The sequence below is a fragment of the Ranitomeya imitator genome, chromosome 3, assembly GCF_032444005.1.
Source record: "Ranitomeya imitator isolate aRanImi1 chromosome 3, aRanImi1.pri, whole genome shotgun sequence".
Taxonomy (NCBI): domain Eukaryota; kingdom Metazoa; phylum Chordata; class Amphibia; order Anura; family Dendrobatidae; genus Ranitomeya; species Ranitomeya imitator.
Genome location: NC_091284.1, coordinates 439,317,472 through 439,340,901, shown reverse-complemented (window position 1 = coordinate 439,340,901; position 23,430 = coordinate 439,317,472). Strand labels below are relative to the sequence as shown.

Sequence of the window (23,430 nt, the reverse complement as noted above, 5' to 3'; positions counted from 1 at the left end):
TTATGTAAACTAGAAGCTTGGGCTGACAAATGGCAAATGAGCTTTAATGGGGATAAATGTAAGGTCATGCACTTGGGCAGAATAAATAAGATGTATAATTATGTGCTTAATTGTAAAACAATGGGCAAAACTGTTAATGAAAAAGACCTGGGGGTATGGGTGGATGACAAACTCACATTTAGTGGCCAGTGTCAGGCAGCTGATGCAAATGCAAATAAAATAATGGGATGCATTAAAAGAGGCATAGATGCAGAACATAATTTTGCCTTTATACAATTCACTAGTACTACCACACTTAGAATACTGTGCACAGTTCTGGTCTTCTGTGTATATGAAAGACATAGCTGTATTAGAGCAGGGGCAGAGAAGAGCAACCAAGGTTATTAGTAGACTGGGGGGTCTGCAATACCAAGATAGGTTATTACACTTGGGGTTATTTAGTATAGAAAAATGAACGCTAAGGGGTGATCTTATTACAATGTATAAATACATGAGGGGACAGTGCACTCGTAGACCTATGACGGGGACAAGGGGGCATCTTCTACTTCTGGAGGAAAGAAGGTTTAATCATAATAACAGATGCATATTCTTTAATGTAAGAGCAGTAAGATTATGGAACTCTCTGCCGTATGATGTTGTAATGAGTGATTCATTACTAAAATTTAAGAAGTGACTGGATGCCTTTCTTGAAAAGTATAATGTTACAGGGTATATATACTAGATTCCTTGATAGGGCGTTGATCCAGGGAACTAGTATAATTGCCGTATGTGGAGTCGGGAAGGAATTTTTTTTCCCAATGTGGCGTTTACTGTTTGCCACATGGGGTTTTTTGCCTTCATCTGGATGAAGATGTTAGGGCATGTTAGGTTAGGATATGCGTTGAACTAGATGGACTTAAAGTCTTCCTTCAACCTTAAAAACTATGTTACTATGTTACCATGTATTTCAGAGCATATCAATGATTCACAAAATAAAACCACAAGAAGATTTTGAGGTGCTTTCCAACACTTCCTCCATACTCATAATGGTAATGTGAGTTCGCTAAGGGTTAATGCCACAGACATGGTGTCTCAACCTAAACGGGGTGTGGATAGAAGCCAAATAATGATTGGATTTTTAATCTGGATACTAGAGCCCCCAAAGGGATAAACATTAAAACTGATTTGATGTATACATACTGAAATTGACTTTATGTATCTGAAATTATTACAGTATTTTCAATGCCATCATTTCCTCTTTTTTTATGTATAAAATGGAGTCATCTGTGTAGGGTGTTGCACTATGACTAAGAACCATTTGGTTCGAAATACATAAGGTCATCCCTCTGTTGATACCTTACTTTTCTTTAAAAAGGATTTTAACATGATTTAATAATTAAAGCATTTTTTTATCCATGGACGTGATGCTGGATTCTGACTTTGTTTCTTCTTCTTGCTGCCAACATAGCACTCCATGCACCGACACCGCATTGATGTACGCCCGCCACTCACTATATATCGGTAAGTTAATACAGTCGCTCTTGCTCTGCACTTGCAACTTTATCCCTACATTTGGGGGTCATTATACTATTAGCTTCCATTTCATGTATTTTCCTAGGAGCTGCCTGGGCCCATTAGTTTAACCTACAAGAGGGTGTTTCTAGCTCCCATTTCCTTCGGACCTTTTCTTTATATGGTGAGCTACATAAACTGTGTGTGTATATATATATATATAATATTTAGTCATCTTTGTCTGTTGGAATCCTCCTTTATGGCAAATCATTTATTTTTTCCAGCTCTCCATTAGTTTGGAGTATCAACTACTCTGTTACTTGTGTTAAACGCTGGATATACTGCTCTACCACACATGTGAAATTACTTTTGAGGTCATATACTCCTCTTGACATCTTTATTAGGTGAGATTCTTGCTTCTTCATGTTTCCCTATGGTCTAATCTCACTATTAATGATTTAATTCCTGCTATAGTTTAGTCTCACTATTTGAGACTTAATTCCCACTATTCTACCCCTGCAGCTCCGTGTCCCCTATTACATTCTTTCTTATCCTGGAGTGGATGAATACTGATGACTTACAATCTGGGTTAGTGTATATATGCATACATTTATATATATACATCTCCTACATATACCCAATCCACCTATATGGCACTGGTCCTAATACATTGTTCTACTATTCCAGGCTATTTGGCCGCTATCAGATAGGTCCTATTGGGATTCTTACATGGGACCCCTCTGTCTTCTATATATACTTACACTAGGATCATCTATACCTCACCTTTACAGCAGTCGGGTATGTAAAAATATTATATTTTCCTTTCCTCTCCTTCCTTCCTTCCCCTCCATCACTTATTTTTTGATTGTGTTTTTGTTTCTGAGATTTATCTTATTTTGTTTTCTTTGTTTGATTTCCAACATTGTAATTGTAATACACTGTTATATATTCGTGCAGTTTACTGAAGAAGGTCTGTTGTAAATGACCGAAACGTCTTAATATTCTGGACTGCTACTCGAAAGTAATAAATTTTGTTTTTCTTAACTACCACTATCCACCAAGTTGAGTGCCAAGTTATTTATTTTTACTTCTATTTACTGGTGTGGGAAACCTCTTTTGAGCACCGACACAGCTGTGCCGCGCTATACTTTACTATTGACTTCCTCTACGCGAGCACGCTGTCTGCTATGTCATCTTTGACATTTTCATATAACCCTGATGAAACTAATACCATACTCTCTAAGTTAAATCTCCCTAGTGATTTCCTCAAAATACCTCCGAGAGAAACGAGAGGGAGGGACCTGGAACGTGAACAAAGACACCAGATCAATTTAGAGTTACATTGCGCTACTCTCACCGAATACCTACGAGTGAAGAGAATTCCCAGGGGTTTGAGAGTTCCTCTCCGTCCCACTTTGTTCGGGGACTGTCAGGAATTTTGTCAGAAATATGAGCAAATACTGAATAAATGCTCGTTTGACTTAATGACTCTTACTGTTGAACATCTACAGAAAGCTATTGCTTCCAGTAAAGACATTATCAAAAATATTGAGACGCAACTATCGTCCTCCAGCACAGTTGAAGAACTTGAGGCCTTAAAAACTCGCCTCAAAACAGTCACTGACCAACATAGACGTGATACTGAATACAGAAAGAGATCTAAATTCCAGAGAGACGCCGATGATTATCAAAATAATCGTGTCTACCGCTGGCAGGACAGAACAACTTTTCAGTCTAACACGACCAAATCTGACTTTCATTCCTCCATTGACCTTTCCACCTCAGGTTCGGAATCCGATAGACGTAACAATCCCAGTGGTTCCAACGCTTTTTTAGGCCAGCGGAGAAGACGACAACCGCAACAAAGAAGAAGAGGACGAGGAGGAGTCAACGAAGGAAGAGACGCGGACTTTTACAGGGTGACCCGATCCCAGGTAGAACACCGTTGGTAATTAACATTTCTACAAAGACTCTCAGCATTGCGGAACACAGTGTCCTGCAGAAGGGTCTTTCGTTTTGCCCTTCTTATAAGTTTGACACATTTACAATGGACATGGACTTACATCGTTTCTACCGCCGCTTGAGACTATTAGTACACTTCGACTCCTCAGAGGCGACTCCTGTTACCACCTCAGATTCCCCTAGATCTCTGATCTCATCACATAGTCTGGGCTTACGTAATAGGAGCACATATAGACCACCTAGGTCCTCACATGCAGTTGAAGCCTTCATAGGCATTATTGAACAGTCTTTTTCTCAACTCCGTCAAGACATTGAGACACACAAACTACACACGTCTACTAATCTTAGTGCCCCGGATTTCCAAGCACTACAGACACTAAGAAACGATAAGGAGATTATCATTAAGCCAGCTGATAAAGGCGGGGCTATAGTGATTATGAATAAATCCGAATATACAAAGGAGATATATCGACAGCTAAGAGACGATACTATATATCGCCCGCTACCAGGTGACCCCACCATCATGACTAGAAATCTCATCAAAGACACTCTGGATCCCTATGTGGAAAAGGGTGTCATTGATGGCAAAACAAAAGAGTATCTAACCAAGGACTTTCCAATCACTCCGGTATTTTACATACTGCCCAAGATTCACAAAAATCTTGAACATCCACCAGGCCGCCCAATAGTAGCCTCTACAGAGTCCATACTCTCTCCATTAGCCATCTTTCTAGAGAAAGTCTTGACACCTCTTATACGCTCATCTCCATCATTTCTCCTTGACACAGGTGACTTTTTACGCCAATTACGGAATCTAGACCCTCTTCCTACTGATCTCCTACTAGTCTCTCTAGATGTCAAAGACCTTTATACATCTATTCCCCATGTACAAGGGATCCTTAGCGTAAGACATCTTCTCACTAACTCTTCACTCCACCCTGATGTGATCAATCTCTGTTTGGATTTACTAACAATAGTCCTTACTAGGAATTTTTTCATGTTTGAGGACCAGTTTTACTTACAAATTAAAGGGACCGCCATGGGATCAAACGTGGCTCCGCCATATGCCAACAGTTACATGGCCCTCTTTGAGGAGGAGATTGTTTACCCGGACCCCCTATTTCAAGCCCACTGTCCCTTTTGGAGACGCTACATAGACGACGTCTTCTGTCTATGGACTGGCACATCACAGACTTTGGACTTATTTCTACATACATTAAATACGGCCTGGCCAGGACTAATGTTCACTATGACAAGTAGCACAGAAAAAGTTAGTTTCCTTGACACTCTAATCTTTAGGGACGAGCAAGGTAACCTCAAGACAGACCTGTACACCAAGTCAACCGATAGAAACAGTCTGTTACACTACAGCAGCCTTCATCCGGTTGCCACTAAAAAATCTATTCCCCGATCACAATTTACACGGGTACAGAGGATAGTCACCGATCCCGACTTATTACAGACCAGAACTGATGAGATGTTTCTCAAGTTCAGGGAAAGAGGTTATCCTGTAGACCTCCTAACAGAGGCTATTACCCCCTGCGTCACAAAACGTCCCCTCAATAACAAAAGAGTACCCTTTGTACATGTGTATCATCCGTATGTACACATCCTGCACCACAAGATCAGACGTCATTGGAACCTACTACGAACTGCCCACCCACAAATCCCAGAATTTCAAGACCATTTCTTACCTTGCTATAAACGCCCCACGAACATACGCGACACACTGATCAGAGCGGATCTAGGTACTAATAAGGACAACACCCAACGATTCCTTACACAACCTAAACATGGTACCTTTCCATGTCTGCATTGCAATCAGTGCAACAGTGTTATCAAGGGCGACACGTTCCATCATCCCCACTCTGGTAAGAGATATAATATCAAAGGATTTTTTACCTGTGACTCATCTTTTGTCATATATGCGATCAAGTGTCCCTGTGGCCTCTTATATATTGGCGAGACTACACAACCTATTAGATCACGTATTTCTAAACATAAGTCCACGATTCGTTGTCAGAATTTACTTCTACCACTCCCATCCCATTTCGTGTCAAAGGGCCACAACATATCACAACTGAGATTCCAGGTGTTGGAACATATCCCAGTACAGAGACGGGGTGGGAACAGGATCCACCTCCTTAAAAAGAAGGAGGCCTACTGGATCCATGAACTACAAACCTTGTCTCCTAAAGGCCTTAACAGGGAATATGATCCACTGGCATTTATTTAAATGTTATATTATGGTCAAATAGTAGTTCTCCTCCAGGCCAAGCATCCCGTGACCCACACAGTTGGGTCATGCCGTTTTATAATATCTTATCCGCTTCCTTACAGAGACCAATTTATTTTTGATTATGTTATATGCTATATAGAATATATACAATTTGTCATTTACTAATTAGCTTGTTCTTCTTTACAGAGCCGCCTATATTGACGCTCATCATGCAAATCACTGCCTGCTCCCTCCCCCTCCCTGGATTTTCCTTTCCCTTGTTCCCTACCCGACTGCATTTATTGTTATTCTATTACTTCTATCCCCTGTCTCTTATATGGTCTGTACTTCGATCTACTTCTACATTCATGCTATATTGTCCTATATACATAACCTGCCATATTAGTGCTTTTCCATTGTGGCCCCTATATTATATTATATATCGTATATTTGTAGGCATTTCCTTTATTACATATAGTGCTGCTCCAATTTCGGTTGTTCCTGTCATTTATTACATGCCCCCTTACTTTGGCCACGCTACACACGGCATTCTTTTTCCCTTTATATACGTAGTTCCGGCTACTGCCGTTTCTAGAACTACATGTCCCGAGATGCGCCGCGATATTTCCGGTTTACTCCCGGCAATTTAGGACACGCCCCCGCTCTCAGCCGCGACACATACGGCGTCCTTAGTTCCGGCCCCAGCCGATTTTAGAACTACATGTCCCAAGAGGCGCCGCGCCACTTCCGGTTAGACTTTCTTCCGGTTAGACTTTCTTCCGGTTATAGTCCCGCCCTACCGCTACATGTTGTGGCTCCGTTCTTAGGTCTGCATTCAATTAGCGGTGGACACCGCATTGATGTACGCCCGCCACTCACTATATATCGGTAAGTTAATACAGTCGCTCTTGCTCTGCACTTGCAACTTTATCCCTACATTTGGGGGTCATTATACTATTAGCTTCCATTTCATGTATTTTCCTAGGAGCTGCCTGGGCCCATTAGTTTAACCTACAAGAGGGTGTTTCTAGCTCCCATTTCCTTCGGACCTTTTCTTTATATGGTGAGCTACATAAACTGTGTGTGTATATATATATATATAATATTTAGTCATCTTTGTCTGTTGGAATCCTCCTTTATGGCAAATCATTTATTTTTTCCAGCTCTCCATTAGTTTGGAGTATCAACTACTCTGTTACTTGTGTTAAACGCTGGATATACTGCTCTACCACACATGTGAAATTACTTTTGAGGTCATATACTCCTCTTGACATCTTTATTAGGTGAGATTCTTGCTTCTTCATGTTTCCCTATGGTCTAATCTCACTATTAATGATTTAATTCCTGCTATAGTTTAGTCTCACTATTTGAGACTTAATTCCCACTATTCTACCCCTGCAGCTCCGTGTCCCCTATTACATTCTTTCTTATCCTGGAGTGGATGAATACTGATGACTTACAATCTGGGTTAGTGTATATATGCATACATTTATATATATACATCTCCTACATATACCCAATCCACCTATATGGCACTGGTCCTAATACATTGTTCTACTATTCCAGGCTATTTGGCCGCTATCAGATAGGTCCTATTGGGATTCTTACATGGGACCCCTCTGTCTTCTATATATACTTACACTAGGATCATCTATACCTCACCTTTACAGCAGTCGGGTATGTAAAAATATTATATTTTCCTTTCCTCTCCTTCCTTCCTTCCCCTCCATCACTTATTTTTTGATTGTGTTTTTGTTTCTGAGATTTATCTTATTTTGTTTTCTTTGTTTGATTTCCAACATTGTAATTGTAATACACTGTTATATATTCGTGCAGTTTACTGAAGAAGGTCTGTTGTAAATGACCGAAACGTCTTAATATTCTGGACTGCTACTCGAAAGTAATAAATTTTGTTTTTCTTAACTACCACTATCCACCAAGTTGAGTGCCAAGTTATTTATTTTTACTTCTATTTACTGGTGTGGGAAACCTCTTTTGAGCACCGACACAGCTGTGCCGCGCTATACTTTACTACTGTACCACTGGACTGGCGTATAGGAAATGTGGTGCCAATATTCAAAAAGGGTGCCAAAAACTGAACTTGTAAATTATAGGCCAGTAAGCTTAACCTTTACTGTGGGTAAAATCCTGGAGGGTATTCTAAGAGATGCTATACTGGAGTATCTGAAGAAGAATAACCTCATGACCCAATGTCAACATGGGTTTACGAGAGACCATTCCTGTCAAACTAATCTGATAAGCTTCTATGAAGAGGTAAGTTCCGGACTGAACCAAGGCCATGCAGTGGACGTGGTGTATATGGACTTTTCAAAAGCTTTTGATACGGTGCCATACAAAAGGTTTATACATAAAATGAGAATAATGGGGATAGGGGAAAACATGTGTAAGTGGGTTCAGAGCTGGCTCAGGGATAGGAAACAAAGGGTGGTTATCAAGGGAGCACACTCGGACTGGGTCGCGTTTAGCAGTGGGGTACCACAGGGTTCAGTATTGGGCCCACTTCTTTATAACATATTTATGAATGACCTTGTAGGGGGCATACAGAATAGAATTTCAGTTTTTGCAGATGACACTAAACTCTGCAGGGTAATCAATACAGAGGAGGACAATTTTATATTACAGGAGGATTTATGTAAACTAGAAGCTTGGGCTGACAAATGGCAAATGAGCTTTAATGGGGATAAATGTAAGGTCATGCACTTGGGCAGAATAAATAAGATGTATAATTATGTGCTTAATTGTAAAACAATGGGCAAAACTGTTAATGAAAAAGACCTGGGGGTATGGGTGGATGACAAACTCACATTTAGTGGCCAGTGTCAGGCAGCTGATGCAAATGCAAATAAAATAATGGGATGCATTAAAAGAGGCATAGATGCAGAACATAATTTTGCCTTTATACAATTCACTAGTACTACCACACTTAGAATACTGTGTACAGTTCTGGTCTTCTGTGTATATGAAAGACATAGCTGTATTAGAGCAGGGGCAGAGAAGAGCAACCAAGGTTATTAGTAGACTGGGGGGTCTGCAATACCAAGATAGGTTATTACACTTGGGGTTATTTAGTATAGAAAAATGAACGCTAAGGGATGATCTTATTACAATGTATAAATACATGAGGGGACAGTGCACTCGTAGACCTATGACGGGGACAAGGGGGCATCTTCTACTTCTGGAGGAAAGAAGGTTTAATCATAATAACAGATGCATATTCTTTAATGTAAGAGCAGTAAGATTATGGAACTCTCTGCCGTATGATGTTGTAATGAGTGATTCATTACTAAAATTTAAGAAGTGACTGGATGCCTTTCTTGAAAAGTATAATGTTACAGGGTATATATACTAGATTCCTTGATAGGGCGTTGATCCAGGGAACTAGTATAATTGCCGTATGTGGAGTCGGGAAGGAATTTTTTTTCCCAATGTGGCGTTTACTGTTTGCCACATGGGGTTTTTTGCCTTCATCTGGATGAAGATGTTAGGGCATGTTAGGTTAGGATATGCGTTGAACTAGATGGACTTAAAGTCTTCCTTCAACCTTAAAAACTATGTTACTATGTTACCATGTATTTCAGAGCATATCAATGATTCACAAAATAAAACCACAAGAAGATTTTGAGGTGCTTTCCAACACTTCCTCCATACTCATAATGGTAATGTGAGTTCGCTAAGGGTTAATGCCACAGACATGGTGTCTCAACCTAAACGGGGTGTGGATAGAAGCCAAATAATGATTGGATTTTTAATCTGGATACTAGAGCCCCCAAAGGGATAAACATTAAAACTGATTTGATGTATACATACTGAAATTGACTTTATGTATCTGAAATTATTACAGTATTTTTAATGCCATCATTTCCTCTTTTTTTATGTATAAAATGGAGTCATCTGTGTAGGGTGTTGCACTATGACTAAGAACCATTTGGTTCGAAATACATAAGGTCATCCCTCTGTTGATACCTTACTTTTCTTTAAAAAGGATTTTAACATGATTTAATAATTAAAGCATTTTTTTATCCATGGACGTGATGCTGGATTCTGACTTTGTTTCTTCTTCTTGCTGCCAACATAGCACTCCATGCACCGACCAAGATTAACTCCACAAGTGTAATTGAACGTAGGTAGGCTGGACTTTTCTCTTATCTGTAGTGTCCTAAATGTATGCTAAACCAAAACGTGGCACTTGCAACAGGCGCAAGAAGAAAGCTACCCACACCATAGCACAAAATATCTAATCAACTAGCAGTAGCACCACTGCCACTTCTTTCAGCAGTCATCTGGGCAGTAGTAGTAAGAAATGCCGGTCACAATTTAGCTACTTTGCCTCTGACAAGCATATCAGTGGGGAGTGAGTGGACGGCAGGAGATGCAAAGCAGCCAACAATAAGAGCAAACCTCAAGTTGTCCTCTTCTTCCTTCTCATCATATTCATTTTTTTGTCATCCAGGCCACATACTCGAGTAATACTTAGTCGGTGTCATCATCTCCATCATCATTTTCATCCATCATTACTGCTTGTCGTAATCAAAGTACACCTCCTCCTCCATCTCACTTGCAAATATCCATACTTGATTGTGTGTCAAAATAACGGGTGTCCATTCCCAGTTATCCAGTGGTTTGCCAGCGAAACTTTCACCTGGTCAAGTTCCTGGTGATGCAATAGCTGACATATCACCTTGTGGACATCTTTGGATTATTAGAAGATACTCAGCTGCTATTATTTCTCTCAGATAGGGGTGGCTGTTCTTTGCTCTCATGTGGTGGAAAACGTATTTTACTAAACTAACTCCTCTTTCAGCTCAAAAGTTCACTGCATTGTAGAAACATGCAGCAGCAGCTTTGAACAGGAACAATACTTTACATCTGTTTCAAGCCTCACTGGGTGAATGTTTACAGCTGAAGCAATGCACAACAGCAACTGAAACAGGTTGTGAGGTGTTCACGACTGGGCACTATGTCTGTTTCCATTGCCAGGCACAGGTTATCTGTCTTCTCCTACACCTCTTTTGGATCCTACTCAACAGGCATGACTATGTCCCCAACAGCCACAGGGTACAGCATTGATTCCACACAAACCTCACTGACTTCTTTCATGTAGGGTAAAGCATCACCAAGCGGTTTTACAGCTTGAAAGCCAGAGGGACAAATGCCATACAATGGTCTAGTTACTGCTGTGCATCAAGCAGCAACTCCCACACTGGTTGAGTCCACATGAACTGCAACTGAGAATTGTCGTGAGTTGCAATTCTCTGAACATTCTGGCTGCCTTACAGTTGGGCAAGGTAACTCATGCTCCTTGTATGGCCCAAGTTGTGAATTTAATAATGCAACATTGCTTTGACACATAACCTCTTGAGGAAGATGCTGGATGGCAAGGAAAATGTCAGTTATTTTCAACTGTTTTTACGTGCCTAAACAGATCCTCCAAGCTGTGCAAAACTAGAATGATCTGTCAGTGTTGCCTGATATGTGACATTGCAACCAGCTGAAATTCAGCTTTGCATAGGTTGGAGCTTCTGTATGAGCAGCATAAAGCAGTGACACACTATATAATCCAGCAGCAAAACTGGTGCATGGGTTACTTTAAGATTTGCCATTTTCATCTGATAAACGTTGCATGTCACCTTCCAAAGCCCTACGAAGATGTGACACAATTTGTCCGTAGGGACAAGTTGGAATCAAATATGTCGTCCCACTCATATTTAACCTGGAATTGCACATGTTCATCATCACCCTGCACATGTTGGGGACCTTCAGGATCCATGTTACATGCAGCAGGATTCGGAGGGAGAGGGTAACACAGATTTAGCACAGGCAAGGGGCAAGGCTAGCACAGTAAAAAGTATGATAACTATTATGCTGGCCAGAAGACAATGAAAATGAACCAATGGGACCCGATAACATGCAAGCCGCATGATATAATGTATGTGGCTTGACAGGCATGTTGTTACCATCAAGCAAAGAGATTACTATTAGAAAGCCTTGCTTTTACATCCTCTCTATAAATGGAAAATGAGGGATTATTTTTCTGCTTCCAAAAGGAGTCTATAATTGGTTATCATCAGAATAATAGCACACGCCTACTGATCACACGACTGACCAACAGAACCATCTATGATTGTTGCAGACTCCATGCTACCTTTCCTGTCCCAGTATTAATCATACAACAAGTAGGCAAGGTCGAAGCAGTTATAATAATTTTACAGTATGGATTAGATGTTTTATTTGACATTACGACAACAGGTTGAACCTCATCAAACAGACACAGTGGCTGAGCAGTCAGGTTTAGTCATACATAGACTGTGTCCTTTCTCAAACAGATACCCTAAGCACCAATCTCATGGCCTTTTGGGTCAGCACATTGGAACAGTGGCAAGGATTAGCCCAGTTTTCGGTTGGCGTACTGTTATGTCCATCCTTCATTGTAATGTTAGAGAGGCTATTCAGCATGGACAGTGGCTTTGTTACACCCAGATGGATCAGGTAATCTGACGGAGGAATGGAAAACCCTACATTTTTCTAAATGTGTTAGGCTTGGCTTAACACTACTTTTCATTCATCTACAGCTGATGCCATTGATTAAATCGGCAATGCTATCTGCTTGCTTGACTGCTGTGTGACTTCAACTACTACCGCCAGTGCCAAAAGTCCATGCTCAGCTGGGTATCTAATGTTTGTCCATCATTTCATCTACATTTAGAACTGTTGCTACCGGGGCATGACCTGAATTTATTTCTGACGTGTAAATGTGTTTGCATCTGTGCATTGTTTGTATACCTGATTTTAAATTGATTTTAAAGATTACATTTTTTAGGTTTTTTTATAAGGTCCTATACACCTATACAGGGAGAAAAAGTGCCACTCCAGTGAAAACACCCACTAGACTTTAACAAAAGTTGACTCATTAGGTGCCAAATACTTTAATTGATAATATATCTCTGAAATGAAGAGGCAAAATAAAAAATAAAAACATTTTATTAAGCTCTGCAGCCACTATTACTTCATGTGGCCATCTGTTCCTGACTTCACGCTGAAGCGCACTTGGTTCATGCAGCAGGACAATGATCCAAAACACAAGGAAATCCACCTCTGACTGGTTTAAGGAAAACAAACTTTGGAGTGGCCTAGTCAAAGTCCTGACCTTTATCCGATTGAGATGCTGTCACATGACCTTAAAAAGGCAATTCATGTTTGGAAACCCTCCAATATGGCTGAGTTGCAACAATTCTTTAAAAATGAGTGGGCCAAAATTCCTCCAGAGCGTTGTAAAAGACTCATTGCCAGTTATTGCAAATGCTTGATTGCAGTTGTTGCTGCTAAGGGTGGTCCAACCAGTTATTATGTTTAGGGGCAATCACTTTTTCACACAACTGTATATATTTTGCTGAAATTTGCCACAATTAGCAGTTGTACATTTTTGTTTTATTGAGAAACAGCAGTTTGTTCTAGAAATGATATGCTGTACTACCTTGAAGAAACACAGGATAATGTAAAAACATCTTAACTGCATAGTATGAATTATTACAGATTATTAAACTTTTTAATCCCTGACATGGTTATGAAATACAGCATATTATGCATTATGCATTTTTAAATAAATCGTAATAGTAGCAGACCACCTAAAACAAAACTATTATATCCAATCTGCTCTTACACAGCACAGAGAACACCCACCAACACAAAGAACAGGAGAGTAAAGGTACCGTCACACATAGCGACGCTGCAGCGATACCGACAACGATCCGGATCGCTGCAGCGTCGCTGTTTGGTCGCTGGAGAGCTGTCACACAGACAGCTCTCCAGCGACCAACGATCCCGAGGTCCCCGGTAACCAGGGTAAACATCGGGTAACTAAGCGCAGGGCCGCGCTTAGTAACCCAATGTTTACCCTGGTTACCATCCTAAAAAGTAAAAAAACAAACGCTACATACTTACCTACAGCCGTCTGTCCTCGGCGCTCTGCTTCTCTGGTCTGGCTGTGAGCGCCGGGCAGCCAGAAAGCAGAGCGGTGACGTCACCGCTCTGCTTTCCGGCTGACCGACGCTCACAGCCAGAGCAGGAGGAGAGCAGAGCACAGCGCTGGAGGACAGACGGCTGTAGGTAAGTATGTAGTGTTTGTTTTTTTACTTTTAGGATGGTAACCAGGGTAAACATCGGGTTACTAAGCGCGGCCCTGCGCTTAGTTACCCGATGTTTACCCTGGTTACCAGCGAAGACATCGCTGAATCGGTGTCACACACGCCGATTCAGCGATGTCTACGGGGAGTCCAGCGACGAAATAAAGTTCTGGACTTTCTTCCCCGACCAGCGACAGCACAGCAGGGGCCTGATCGCTGCTGCCTGTCACACTGGACGATATCGCTAGCGAGGACGCTGCAACGTCACGGATCGCTAGCGATATCGTCTAGTGTGACAGTACCTTAAGACACCATACCTATTTATGCCAAATCCTCTTGTGTATGGCAATCCTGTTAAGAAAAGAAACATGATTCTATATTCTTACTTTGCTAATTAGGTTATGTCTCTTCAATGCAGGTCACCTTGTGTTTCATCTAGTTGATCTGTTTAAGTAAAGAAAAAGAGAGTGGATTACAAATACACCAGCATAAGCTTACACTGCTTTAAGAAAAAGATCCTCTTTGGAGCATTAAATCCCTTGGACTTTATAAAGAGGGTTTTTGCATGCAGACGTGTGCAGATTTTACTCTTTCGAATTGCATGAAACGTATTCATTGCATAGATTCTACTATACAATGCGATCAGCAAACATGTCGGCTCTGCAGTCACAAGGACCATTCGAAGGACCTCAATGGCCTCACCTTGCCCCTCGTAGCACCTACTTAATAATTGCTTCACTTATGGGTTTGGTGGTGGTCTTAGCTTTCTTTGTCAATGGCATGGTTATTGTGGTCTCCCTTAAATTCAAGAAGTTAAGGTCTCCATTGAACTATATACTTGTCAACCTGGCTGTAGCTGACTTGCTTGTGACTATTTTTGGGAGCAGTATTAGCTTCTACAACAATATTTTTGGGTACTTTACAATGGGCAAAATAATGTGTGAATTTGAAGGATTCATGGTATCTTTAACAGGTAAGATGACATTCCATTTGAAGCTAAGGACGACTGGTATTGTAAGAATTAATAATCACTTAATTCTTGAGTTTAGAAATTCAACATTTCAAGGGAATGTTCACACACAGCAGATTTAGAACTGAACTTGAAATTGATAACCCATCACATACATGTGAATCTGCAAATCCTGTTCAAATTAAGTCTGCTTGTTGCATGTGAATATACCCTAACAGAATTTTCATTTAAATTATTTACATTATATTTTGTATTAATTTTTGAAATGAACTATGTTAAAGTATATACTTGCATTCCTTAAGAAATACCAATTCTGGAGCATCTTTCCTCGTATCACTGGGTTCCACCATTGATGCTCCTTATAGAAATGTATGAACTGTCTTAGAACGCACCACATCCAGTTATCAACCTGTCTATAAATGTGGCATAAGATATATGCAGACATTGAATTTTTGGATTCATTTCAATTGAATTACTGTTACATCTAATACAATTCTTTAAATGTAAAGTTCCTGGTGCACATTTTGATCACAATGAGTGAGCCCACCTGCATTCTTGTACTATACTTTTAGAGCTAGTGAGCATCTAAATTAATTACAGCAAAATAAAACCAGTTCCAGAATCTAATAAGTAGGCAAAAATAAATAGGTTAGTGTCATACTTTAAGGACATAGAGCCATTTTTATAATTTGTGATTTTTTTTAAATCACTTTTATTTATTTTTTTTGTTTTGTGGTGTTTGCTGACGTTTTATGAACTTTGCACAAAATAAAAAAATGCTCTTAATTTTGTCTGTAACCTATTTTGTGACGCTTTTAGTGCAAAATATCTCACGTTTTGCTAAATGGCACGCAATTTATAAAAACATTTCTGAAGTACATCTGTGAAAACATGTAGCAACTTTTTAAAAAGTCGCAATTGAATCAGCTGAAAAAATGTAGCAACCCCAAAGTCCACCAATAATCAGGAAAATAAAAATAAACAGGAGAAAACATATCAAATTACTTTTAAAAAAAGGTGTATATTAAAAGAAGAATTAGGTTCAAGTGAAAAACACAAAAAACTAGGCAAAAAAAGGCTCAAATGCAATAATGAATTGGACCCACAGTAATTAATGTAGGGATCTAAATGGGGTCACCTTGTCAATAGGTCACACAGAACATGATCAAAATGTGCATCAAGAATTCATATTTAAAGTTTAGTAAATATGGCAGTAATGCAATGTAAAAGATACATTTGATGATTGCATACATCTCGGTTATTGCGCTGTGCTGCTGCATTATTGGGTTTGTTTGCTGTGACACATTTAGTTTTACAGGACTCACAATAAGTGTCACAACTAGAATGCCTTAATTGTATCATTGCTATAAAATTAATGCAAGCTGTGCACTAGCTCAGGCCACTGCTCCACATTAGTAAGATTAATTCTGTCAACTAGCACTGATAAATGTCTTTCTGCATCCGTAGGTATAAGCCTAGAGTGCAGCATGTACAGAGAATTAGTATAATAGTTTGATTAAAGACTCCATGTTGTTGGATTACAAAAACTAGTAGAAAATTATGACTATTGTATAGCCATATGAAAGCGATCTAAGAGCTCACGCTCAGAGCAGAGCGCCATTTCTTATGAATTGCGCATGCACCTTAATATTAACCTCATTTCTGGGCTACACAAAAACAAAGCAAATTACAAAAGGTTTGATACGTTATTGGATAGTTATTAGACATTAGGGGCAGATGGATAGTTTGATCACATCGATAGATAGATCATATCAATATCTAACACATTTTAGGACATTTTTACAGCCACTAAAATCTTCCAAAATTGTTACAGAGAATTTGTACAATTAGAGAATAGTTTATAAAATCCAGAACTATTTGGGTTTGTTGAATATAATTTGTCTTATATTAAAGGCTACGATCGTTTTTACATAATTATTATCTGTATTATTAATTTACTTGCAAAATGTATTATTCATTTGCTAATGTGAAATTTAGCAACTTTTAAAATACTCTTTGGTAAGAATTGCCCACTATCTTCCTGCTGTAGAGTAAATGCAACTCCTACACATAGCTGGCAGTACTGCCGCTTCTGGCGCAGAACGGATAGCACACTGCTCCTGGCGGCTGTCGGAGTTCTCTGCATTACCCTTTCCTTCTCTTAGCGGTGTATTGTTAAAGATACTAGTAAGAAGAGGTAAGCTTAGCAGCCTGAGAATATTCATGAAAAGGAAAGAACCTAAATCAGAGAGGAGGGGATTGTCATAGGCTGAAATGTATATGGAAGGGCACTCACTCTGTAGGGAGAAGAGTATTTGCAACACAGGATCTGAATGAGAAAAAGAACACAAATCCATCACAAACTCTGCAGTGGATGAGGAGCAAAAAACACTAAATATACTGATACAAGAGAGCTAATGGGGAATCACAATTCAGAACAATCAGACCTCACATCCAGAATGTATTACTGAGAGGTGTACATCAAAAAAGAGAAAAGTCTGAAACTCAAAGCAGGTTGCAAATTCCGTATATAGGGATCAGAAATTCATTGCAAGAATTGATAATGCAAGGTAAAATCATTTTTCCATGTCAAAGTGTCTTTAGCGATAAATAAAATTGAACTCGTTTAGGCTAATATACAATAACTGTCATTATTCCTGATGCAACATTACACATAAACCTCAGTATTACGTAACACTTACATGATATTCTGTGCATTTGTAGGTATTGTGGGTCTATGGTCATTGGCGATATTAGCCTTTGAAAGGTACATAGTTATTTGTAAGCCCATGGGAGATTTCCGTTTCCAGCAAAAACATGCAATTATGGGATGCGCCTTCACTTGGATTTGGGCTTTTACGTGGACATCTCCACCACTTTTTGGCTGGTGCAGTTATGTTACAGAAGGTAGGTTTGTATATTGAATATATATTACAAATTATTTAGGTAATAAAGAATAATAAAACAATAAATGATCAAAATGACAGCATAATTTTGAGCAACAGCAATAAAAGTCAGATCATTAGTATTAATATTTAACTGTCTACTTTCATGAGTAAGCTGATTAATATCATTGCGTCAACAATTGGGAATAGCAAGAGACAAATAGCTTTTTAGATTTTTAGTGTAAAGAAATCAAACTATTTCATAACCTTATACTATATGTCACATTTTGTTTAGCTTTGTTGTTATTAACGGACTTACTGCCATGTGTTAGGTTTGGGGACTTCTTGCGGACCGAACTGGTACACTGGAGGAACTAACAACAACAGCTATATAATGGTCTTGTTTGGAACTTGTTTCGCTATGCCACTTACCACCATCATATTCTCGTATTCTAATCTCCTGTTTGCATTGAGAGCAGTAAGTATGAATTCTACTAAATATTTTGCTAATGTTCAAATAAGTCACGAATATCTGTTGCACTACTACAGCATTTCCCCTTTGCTTTCATTGATTCAGCAAAGTCATGTAATGTTGACATTAGCCAGTCTAGTCTAGATGTATAATGAAGTCTACTGTTATTATTTTGGGGGAAAAAGAACTTTCTTACCCATAAAATGTATTTTGAATATACATAGGATCCATCCTGTTTTAACTGACATGTTTCCATCATTTAAGATAGTGTTCCCCAACTCAAGTCCTCAAGAGCCACAAACAGATCATATTTTCCGGATTATCTTAGTATTGCCCAGCTGATAATTCTATGAACTGGGCAATAGTAAGGAAATCCTAAAAACATGATCTGTTAGTGCCTCTTGAGGACTGGAGTTGGGGAACATTGATTTAGGATATATTTAAGGTATGCTTACATATGGCAAAAAAATCTGATATTCAGGGCATACCAAACCTTCGATTTTATTCGAAGGCTTTATTGAGATGGCTGTATTTGTTCATGTATATAAATATTGTGCAAGTGTCATCAGTGTTTGGTCAGTGTGCCAGTTCTTACCATCACTGTTTGATCAGTAATTTCCATGGATGGCTAAATAAATAAATTGCAAAGCTTCTCCTACCTTTGCCAAGTTAATCTCGGACAGTACACGAACTGTACCCTGATGCCATTCGTGGGTTGTGCATGTGTTCTCAGCCCCATAGACTTCGATTTCTACTTTTCATTGTCACGGATCCACCCCTCAGGGTGTCTGGGATACAGTTACCCTCAGCTCGGCTGTCCAATCAGGTATAGGGGTGTGCTGAAGCTGTCAGTACTCTGATTGATAACTTGGCCATCCAATCTGGTACTGAGGCGTGCTGAGCTGTCAGTGTGTTGATTGACAGCTCGACTATCCAATCTAAGACTATGAGTCGTCGACTGTCTCCAGGTGTTAATTATTCCATGTAATTGCCATGCTTCTTAACTGAGCTGTGACTCCCGTAACTCTGCCAGACGTAAAATCAGATTGTGAGGTTTGTCCTCCTGTGCCTTGAGTTCTGTATTCTTGATCTGTTGCCTGACCTTGGATTTCGTTCTGACCATCCTCCCATTTAACTCCTTCACCTCTTATCCGTTATCCTCCCGGTACTCTGACCTCAGAACGTTACCTGATTATGCTTTTGTCTCTTCCTTATTGGCGCATAAATAATGGTTCATGGGCCCTGATGTAAAACTGCAACATAATCCCATTCTCTGCTATATATCCCCTTCTTTCTCACAAAATGCTCCCTCAAACGCAGGTTGCAGCCCATGACTTCATTTATGTGATCTTATATGTATTGTAGGGGATCACGCTCTCGTGTACCTGCTTGGAACATGATGCCACAGGGTTTTTATATATACAGCACAGACCACAAGTTTGGACACACCTTCTCATTTAAAGATTTTTCTGTATTTTTATGACTATGAAAATTGTACATTGACACTGAAGGCATCAAAACTATGAATTAACACATGTGGAATTATATACTTAAGAAAAAAGGGTGAAACAACTGAAATTATGTCTTATATTCTAGGTTCTTCAAAGTAGCCACCTTTTGCTTTGATGACTGCTTTGCACACTCTTGGCATTCTCTTGATGAGCTTCAAGAGGTAGTCACCGGGAATGGTCTTCCAACATTCTTGAAGGAGTTCCCAGAGATGCTTAGCACTTGTTGGCCCTTTTGCCTTCACTCTGCGGTCCAGCTCACCCAAAACCATCTCGATTGGGTTCAGGTCTGGTGACTATGGAGGCCAGGTCATCTGGCGTAGCACTCCATCAAATAGCCCTTACACAGCCTGGAGGTGTGCTTGGGGTCATTATCCTGTTGAAAAATAAATGATGTTCCAACTAAACGCAAACCGGATGGTGTGTCCAAACTTTTGGTCTATATGTATATATATATATATGAGGAAAAAAAGGAACAGCACCAGAAAAAAATACCTTAAAGCGTGCATGCTTCCTGTTGTGAATTACGCTATTGGGCTCCCTCCGGTGGTTGTAAGTGGCACTTTTGTGAGTTCTGCTCTTGGGCTCCCTCTTGTGGTTTCTAGTGGTATGGCTGCTGCTTGGAGTTAGCTGTCATCAGCTGCCTCCACTTATCATCTCTTCTGCTCAGCTATTTTAGTCTGGCTCTGTCTCCTGCCAGTGCCACTTGTAAATGGTTCCTGGTTGGATTCACATCTCTTTGGAGTTCCCTGTCATCTTGACCAGTTCAGCTAATCTAAGTTTTTGCTTGCCCTTTTCTGTCCATAGATTGTGGACTTATCCATTCTGTGCTATGTTTGTCCAGCTTATCAGTGTGAATTAATTCTGTCTTGCTGGAAGCTCTGGGAGACAGATTTGCCCTCCACACCTTTAGTCAGGTGTGGAGATTTTTTGTAAACTCTGCGTGGATTTTTGTAGTGTTTTATACTGACCGCACAGTATTCCATCCTGTCCTATCTATTTAGTTAGACTGGCCTCCTGTGCTCATCCTGGTTTCATTCTGTGTATGTCTTTTCCCTCTCCACTCACAGTCATTATTTGTGGGGGGCTAATCTATCCTTTGGGGATTTTCTCTGAGGCAAGATAGCTTTCCTGCTTCTATCTTTAGGGGTAGTTAGCTCTTAGGCTGTGATGAGATGCCTAGGGAGAGTTAGGAGCATTCCACGGCTACTTTTAGTGTTGTGTTGAGCTTAGGGACTGCTGTCAGTACAGTTACCACTTCCTTCAGAGCTCGTTCCATGTTGCTCTTAGACCACCGTATCATAACAGTACAAGTGGCCAAAAATGAATTAAATGCATCTCAAAAGAAGGAAAAGAAAGTTCTGAACCATTTTTTCTTTCTGTGCTCTAGTTTGTCTTTTTTTTTCTTTTCCTCTTGATATCCGGGTGATTCAGGATATATGCTTTGGCATGGATGTTCAGGGTTTGTTTTCTCGTGTGGATCAACTTGCTGCAAGAGTACAAAGTATCCAGGACTATGTTGTCCAGACTCCGGCTTTAGAGCCCAGAATTCCTACTCCTGATTTGTTTTTTGGGGACAGATCCAAGTTTTTGAACTTTAAAAATAACTGCAAATTGTTTTTTGCTTTGAAACCCCGTTCTTCTGGTGATCCCATTCAGCAGGTAAAAATCATCATATCCTTGCTGCGTGGTGACCCTCAAGACTGGGCTTTTTCTCTTGAAACAGGGGATCCAGCATTATTGAATGTAGATGCATTTTTTCAAGTGCTCGGATTATTGTATGACGAACCTAATTCTGTGGATCATGCGGAAAAAACCCTGTTGGCCTTGTGTCAAGGTCAGGAAGCGGCAGAGTTATACTGCCAGAAATTTAGAAAATGGTCTGTGCTCACTAAATGGAATGAAGAGGCTCTGGCTGCTATTTTCAGAAAAGGTCTTTCTGAAACCCTGAAAGATGTTATGGTGGGCTTTCCTACGCCTGCCGGTTTGAGCGAATCTATGTCTCTAGCCATTCAGATTGATCGGCGTCTGCGCGAGCGCAAAGCTGTGCACCATATGGCAGTATCCTCTGAGCAAAGTCCTGAACCTATGCAATGTGATAGGATTTTGACTAGAATAGAACGGCAGGAATTCAGACGTCAGAATAGGCTGTGTTTTTACTGTGGTGATTCGGCTCATGTTATCTCTGATTGCCCTAAGCGTACTAAGAGAGTCGCTAGGTCTGTTACCATTAGTACTATACAGCCTAAATTTCTCTTATTTGTGACCCTGATTTGCTCATTGTCGTCCTTTTCTGTCATGGCATTTGTGGATTCAGGCGCTGCCCTGAACTTAATGGACTTAGAATTCGCCAGGAGCTGTGGTTTTTCCTTGCAGCCTTTGCAGAGCCCTATTCCTTTGAGGGGCATTGATGCTACACCCTTGGCCAAGGATAAACCTCAGTACTGGACACAGATGACTATGTACATGGCTCCTGCACATCAGGAAGATTGCCGTTTTCTGGTGTTGCATAACCTGCATGATGTTGTTGTACTGGGATTTCCATGGTTACAGGAACATAATCCGGTGCTGGATTGGAAAACTATGTCGGTGACTAGTTGGGGTTGTCGAGGAGTACATAGTGACGTTCCTTTGATGTCAATTTCCTCTTCCCCCTCTTCTGAGGTCCCTGAGTTTTTGTCAGATTTCAAGGATGTATTTGATGAGCCCAAGTCCAGTTTCCTTCCTCCGCACAGGGACTGTGATTGTGCTATTAACTTGATTCCTGGTTGTAAGTTCCCTAAGGGCCGACTTTTCAATCTGTCTGTGCCAGAGCATGCCGCCATGCGGAGCTATGTTAAGGAATCTTTGGAGAAAGGGCATATTCGGCCCTCTTAGTCACCATTGGGAGCAGGTTTCTTTTTTGTTGCTAAGAAGGATGGCTCCTTGAGACCCTGTATTGATTATCGTCTTCTTAATAGGATCACGGTCAAATTCCAGTACCCCTTGCCTTTGCTTACTGATTTGTTTGCTCAGATTAAGGGGGCTAGTTGGTTTACTAAGATTGACCTCCGAGGGGCATATAATCTTGTTCGTATTAAACAGGGTGACGAATGGAAAACTGCATTTAATACGCCCGAAGGCCATTTTGAATACCTTGTGATGACATTTGGGCTCTCTAATGCTCCATCTGTGTTCCAGTCTTTCATGCATGATATTTTCCGCAATTATCTTGATAAATTCATGGTCGTATATTTGGATGATATTTTGATTTTTTCCGATGATTGGGAGTCTCATGTGAAGCAGGTCAGGATGGTGTTCCAGATCCTTCGTGATAATGCTTTGTTTGTGAAGGGGTCTAAGTGCCTATTCGGAGTTCAGAAGGTCTCTTTTTTGGGTTTTATTTTTTCTCCCTCGTCTATAGAAATGGATCCTGTTAAGGTCCAAGCTATTCATGACTGGATCCAACCCACATCTGTGAAGGGTCTTCAAAAATTTTTGGGTTTTGCTAATTTCTATCGCCGTTTCATTGCCAACTTTTCCAGTGTGGTTAAGCCCCTTACTGATTTGACAAAGAAAGGCGCTGATGTGACGAATTGGTCCTCTGAGGCTGTTGAGGCCTTTCAGGAGCTTAAACACCGATTTACTTCTGCCCCTGTGTTGCGTCAACCGGATGTTTCTCTTCCTTTTCAGGTTGAGGTCGACGCTTCTGAGATTGGGGCAGGGGCCGTTTTGTCTCAGAGGGAGTCTGATGGTTCTTTGATGAAACCGTGTGCTTTTTTTCCAGAAAGTTTTCGCCTGCGG

General features: G+C 40.3%; 1 protein-coding gene across 1 annotated transcript in view; it reads left to right on the top strand.

Moving 5' to 3' along the window:
• The first annotated feature begins 14,393 nt into the window (after positions 1-14,393).
• LOC138670210 (pinopsin-like) overlaps positions 14,394-23,430 on the top strand; it is a 42,244-nt gene continuing 33,207 nt past the window's right edge. Inside the window, exons 1-3 of the mRNA XM_069757347.1 lie at positions 14,394-14,785; positions 17,507-17,689; positions 18,000-18,145. Of these exons, the coding sequence (XP_069613448.1) occupies positions 14,449-14,785; positions 17,507-17,689; positions 18,000-18,145 (666 nt within the window). The 5' untranslated portion in view covers positions 14,394-14,448. The remainder of the gene's footprint in view (positions 14,786-17,506; positions 17,690-17,999; positions 18,146-23,430) is intronic.